This window comes from Sceloporus undulatus, chromosome 5 (genome assembly GCF_019175285.1).
Source record: "Sceloporus undulatus isolate JIND9_A2432 ecotype Alabama chromosome 5, SceUnd_v1.1, whole genome shotgun sequence".
Classification (NCBI taxonomy): Eukaryota; Metazoa; Chordata; class Lepidosauria; order Squamata; family Phrynosomatidae; genus Sceloporus; species Sceloporus undulatus.
The window spans coordinates 174,140,861-174,146,857 of record NC_056526.1 but is presented as its reverse complement, the minus strand read 5'-3'; the positions used below and the strand labels follow the sequence as shown (position 1 = coordinate 174,146,857).

Here is a 5,997-nt window from a genome sequence, read left to right as displayed (position 1 = left end):
GTCCTTTGAAAGTTTTGTTAACAGTCTGTACTGAAATGATCCACTGTTGTTGTTGCATGCTTTCAAGTCATTTCCAACTTATGGTAGACCTAAGACTATCATGGGGGGTTTTTGGCAAGATTTCTTCAGAGGAAGGCCTTTGCTTTCCCTTGAGGCTGAAAGCATGTGATTTTGCCAAGATCATCTAATGGATTTCATGGCCAAGGTGGGAATCAAACCCTCATCTCCAGAGTCATAGTCCAACACTCAAATCACTATGCTACCCGACCTATGCAAATTATTTATTTGGATTTCGATAAAGCTTTGCCAATGCATTTCACCAAAGACTTCTGCAGAAAGTTAGCAGTCATGGAATAAAAGGAGAGGTCTTCTTATGGATTGGAAACTAGTTTAAAAAGATAGGAAGTAAAAATTAAGAATAAGTGATAAATTGTCAGAATCAAGCATGTAAGCATGGTTAAAACTATGGAATTCACCACCAAAAGAAGTAGTGACCTCTACCAACCTGCATATTTTTTAAAAGGGAATTAATGGGAAATGGGACTATCAATACTGTACTCTTTTACTTTATGTATATTCCACATTTTCCCGAAAGCTGAGGTTCAAGGCACATTTCAAACTCTATTTTAAAATACATGCAAAAACACATGTAAATGAAAAAAAATGTGAAAATTACATTTAAAGTGGCATTATATTACATTGTCTATAAAACCATTTTAAACCACTGTCTTTCTTCCTCCCCTCCCATTGATCACATGTCACATCTAGAGAGTGAGATAGTTCCCCAAGGCCTCCTCAGATAAATAACTTGTCAATAGAAAGACAGCAAGGAGGAAACCAGACTAGTTTCTCTAGAAAGGAAACTCCAGAGTAGGAATGTAACAAAAGCTTGTTGCTGCTCATTAAACATACTGTATCAGGTTTCTCGCAGGGCTGGGGAGTAGGCGTAAGAAGTAAGAAGTAAAGGAATAAGAGATTTTTACAGGAGTAGGAATAGGAATAAGTAGTAACAAAATATATTTGTTACTCCTTATTCCTGTTATTATATTGTACAAGCAAACACCAAAAAACAATTTTATTATATTGCACTGGGTAAGGAATTGGGAGGCAAAGTGAGACACTTTTACACACACACACACACACACACACACACACCAGCCTTGCAAACAGGGCTGGGGAATAAGAATAAGGTGTAAAGGAGTAAGAGGTTTTTACAGGAGTAGGAGTAAGAGTGGGATGCAGTGCCTTAGTGGTTAAGATGCCAGTTCTGATGACTGGAAGGTTGGCAGTTCGAGGCCCAAGTGTTGCATAATGGGGTGAGCTCCTATCATTAGTCCCAGCTTCTGTCAACCTAGCAGTTCAAAAGCATACAAATGCAAGTAGGTAAATAGGTACCACTTCGGTGGGAAGGTAACAACATTCGGTGCAGTCATGCTGGCCACATGACCACCAGAGGAGTCTTCGGACAATGCTGGCTCTTCAGCTTAGTAACAGAGATGAGCACCACCCCCTACAGTTGGTAAGGACTAGACATTCATGTCAAGGGACTACCTTTACCTTTACCTTTAGGAGTAGGAGGAACATTAAGAAAAAATATCTTACTCTGGAGTAGGAGAGGGAGTAACCCCAAAATCACCACTACTTCCCAGCCCTGGTTTCTCGGTGCTTGGCTCAAATATTTATGAACTCTGAAATTTGGCACCTGCTCAGCTGAGGATTTGAGGATTTGCAGATACTTTATTTGCAAAAGAAGTAACAGAGAAGGTACTTCGGCAAAAAAAAAATCTTTTTTTTCTTTTCTTTTTTCCTTAAGTAATAATAGTAATAGTGTCTTAGGCACCATTCATTTTAATTGTGAGAGTCTCAATCAAAGCAATTTGAATTATTCCACTCAGCTGCAGGAAGGAAGAGTGAGAACAAGTAATTCCATTCTAACAATAAAAACAGGTCATCATGTGGAAGGGAAAAACAGCTGAATGCTTCATGGCACTTTGCAGTTACCACTAAAAGATCCATTATAGCCCTAAGTCATAAAGGTATATCTATGTATGTGTGTTTCACATGCACCTGAGACTCCTCATTCTTCAGAAATTTGTCAGGAATGTTTCATTCATCTGTGAGGGGTGACCAAGTTGAAATATCTTGCTCTCCACAGAGGAGCAAGAAGAGCAATAAAATTTCTCAACCCCTTCAGGAATGAGAAGAATAAAGAGAGAAATTTACATCACTATTCCAGAGCCTAGAAACAACCACTAATATTCACATATTCCCACCAGTGGAAGATGTGGAGCTGACAGAAGCATGTCTGCTAAGCATTCTGGCAGGTTCAAACAAAATGGCTTGTACAGGAATACTTGGTCCATCAGATAGACCAGATCTAGCCCTTCATTGTGAGTATATATACGTGGAATAGATACCCATCACTGGTCATGATGACTATATATTCCCTCTGACAAGAAATACAGTATGCCTTTGTACATGAGTTGCTGAGCAACATGAGCATGAGGATGCTATTGCACTCATGTCCTGTTTGTGTGCTCCCTGTAGTCAACTGGTTGGCTCCTATGTGAACATTGTACTAGGTAAGCCTTTTATCTGATCTGACATGGATCTTATGTTCTCATGATAGTATCCTAGTAGAAGGATGTAATGGAGTTATCTGATGCAGAGAAATTCCAGAAGAAACACCAGTGTCTGGAAAAAATGGCTCCTTGCCTAAGCCCCATCTGACTGAGGAGAGGTATGGACAGAATGACCAGAGGCAATATTTCATGGGCTGTGCTGTTGTCAGAAGGATGTTTGCTCATTGTTCTGTAAATTGATTTTTTTAAAAAATGTACATTTTGCAGGCAGAGGAGGAGAGAAAGGACAGCATTTACAGCTGTAATTGGGAAACAGTCCCAAAAGTTTGGGAACAAAAGGGGGGAAATAGTCTTGTGGCAGGGCTAAGCACCCTAAAGGCACCAGATCTGGTCTTGGAAGCTATGCAGAGTCAGTTCTGCTTAGTACTTAAATGGGAGACCACCAATGTATACCAGGTACTGTACGTTTTATTTCAGAGGAAGGATGTGGGAAGAACCTCTGCATATTCCTTGCCTAAGGAATAAGAAAACCCTATAAAATTAGCAGGTCACCGAAAATCAACAGGTGACTAGAAGGCAGAGAGAGAGAGAGAGAGAGAGAGAGATTTTTATGGCACTTTGAAGACTAACCAGCTAAAGAAGTAGGCAGTAACCTATGAAAGCTTATGCTGATTCCATATTGTAGCTGATGGGAACTTCAAACCAAAGGTTTCCCTGCCTCTATTACATGACACTGCATTGCATTATTGTACTAATAAGGGACCACTGTTTCAAGCATCAAGGCAATCTTGCATGACTTTGGAAGCAGCAACGGCTGCAGGCAGAGCACATCTGGAGGAAAGATCCTTTTTTTAATTTTAAAGTCAATGTCCAGAAAAGCATAGCCCTCATCCTTTTCCTTGCCAACCTATATCTATATCTATATCTCAGTTGAAGTCTGCAGGATGGATGGATTTTATGAACAGCAAGTGCCTTACATGGTCACCAATAACCCCTGTGGGAGAAAATGTGATGAGCAACCAACAAATGTCAGGAAAAGAAAATTCATTAACCGAGATCTGGCTCATGACTCAGAAGAACTGTTTCAAGATCTGTGCCAATTACAGGAGACATGGCTTGCAGAAGCTCAGGTACCTGACAATGATGAGCAGTTTGTACTGGACTACCAGGCCAAGAGTTTGGCTTTTCATGGTCTGCCACTGAAAATCAAGAAAGAACCCCACAGTCCATGTTCTGAACTCAGCTCAGCGTGTAGTCAAGAACAACCATTCAAATTCAATTATGGGGAAAAGTGCCTGTACAATGTCAGGGTCCTATGATCAGAAGCCACAAGTGGGAATGAGGCCCTCCAACCCACCAACTCCGTCAAGCACTCCAGTTTCACCATTGCATCATGAATCTCCAAACTCAGCTCAGAATCCAAAACCTGACCGGGATCACAGATTCCACTGTCAGCTCTCAGAACCCTGCAATTCATTTCCTCCTTTGCCTGCCATACCAAGGGAAGGCCGCCCGATGTACCAGCGGCAAATGTCTGAGCCAAACATACCTTTCCCACCTCAAGGGTTTAAGCAGGAGTACCATGACACAGTGTATGAACACAATGCCATGGTTGGCAATTCAGTCAGTCATAACTTCCCCCCTCCTCTGATGATTAAACAGGAGCCTAGAGACTTTGCATATGATTCAGAAGTGCCTAGCTGTCATTCCATTTACATGAGGCAAGAAGGCTTCCTAGCTCACCCATACAGAACAGAAGGTTGCATGTACGAAAAGGGACCGAGACAGTTTTATGATGATACCTGTGTTGTTCCAGAGAAGTTTGATGGAGATACCAAGCAGGAGCCAATGCACCGAGAGGGCCCCACATACCAGCGGAGGGGCTCTCTTCAGCTATGGCAGTTCTTGTTTGCCCTTCTGGATGATCCGTCAAACTCTCACTTCATTGCTTGGACTGGACGAGGCATGGAATTCAAGTTGATTGAACCAGAAGAGGTGGCACATCGCTGGGGGATTCAGAAAAACAGGCCAGCCATGAACTATGATAAACTTAGCCATTCACTTTACTATTATTACAAGAAGGGAATCATGCAAAAGGTTGCTGGAGAGAGATACGTCTACAAATTTGTTTGTGAGCCTGAAGCCCTCTTCTCCATGACCTTTCCAGACAACCAGCGCCCTTTGCTGAAGACTGACATGGAACGTCATATCAATGAAGCGGACACTGTGCCTCTGTCCCACTTTAACGAGAACATGGTCTACATGCAAAAAGGAAGCTGCTGTAACACCCTCCCTTACAATGAAGGCTATGTGTATTAACCACAGTGACACTAAAGAATCCCTTTTCCTCTGGCCCATTCCCCCCTGCCCTCCAAAGCTTCTCCTCTTTCATGAGACCAGGAGGAAAGCTGAACCCCCTTCAATTGGTTTTGTAAAAAATAATAATGAAAAAAGATTTTTTAAAAAAAAGAATAAAATAGTACTATATATAAAAAAGAAAACTTATGCTAATGCTAATACATTTTCTTTACATTCTCTTTAACTTTATTCTAATGAAAACAGTAATTTAGAAACATAGCAGTTCCCATTTTTAAAAAGTTATTTGGATGCTCATGGCCCAGGCTTAGAATGATAGAATCACATATTTGGAAGGGACCACAATAGCCTTTATATCTGTCTGTCTAATCAGTTATTCTAACACTCAGCATATGGAATATATTATACATATTTTCATTTATCACTGAATTAACCTGTGCCATAATTTTTCTGCTTGTTTGGTTGTATAAATGCTTTCTCTAAGGCTCACCCCAGGGGGATTCACATCAGAATGTTTTTAACAAGGTTTAATACAGCAGCAACAAAAAAGCATACAGATGATAACAATGCATTTACTGAAGAAATGAGAAAACTTAGCTAAACTCTGTTGATATCCTTTGTCACCTACTAAGTAACAGCTTTTAGCCCAGACTCTTAACCTGTCTTAGCAGCCAGCAGCCACACTGAGTGCTGGAGGTCTGTTTTGCTGTAGATTGTGGCAAAGGAGAAGGATGCTTCCAGACCTCTCCCATAGTAACAGGTTTCAACAAGGAATTGGGACTGGGAGTCCTGCTTCTGATTGCCTTGCTCATTGGTGAGAAGAGGCTGGAGACATCATCCTACAGCACATGTATCAGCAGCAGAACAGATTTCCATTGTTCAGTGCAGCTGCTGGCTGTTGAGGGAGGTACTGTATGATGGAGCATTTATTATCATGACAATAGTGCCATCATCAAGAATACATCATCTTAATGAATACAAAGCAGTTATGGATCCATAACTCACGGTTATAGATCTGTAACTGCAATACTGAATGTCAGCCATTATTCTTAGCCTATGTTTCAGTAGCCCCTGAGCAGGCAACTACAAAGTCATAGGA

At 41.1% G+C, this 5,997-nt stretch overlaps 1 protein-coding gene across 1 annotated transcript; it reads left to right on the top strand.

The window, feature by feature from the left end:
• The first annotated feature begins 3,526 nt into the window (after positions 1 to 3,526).
• Positions 3,527 to 4,901, top strand: LOC121931482 (ETS translocation variant 1-like). Its single transcript, XM_042469307.1, is given in 2 exon segments — positions 3,527 to 3,889; positions 3,891 to 4,901. Coding segments are annotated over 2 exon segments (1,374 nt in total).
• Positions 4,902 to 5,997: the final 1,096 nt, after the last annotated feature.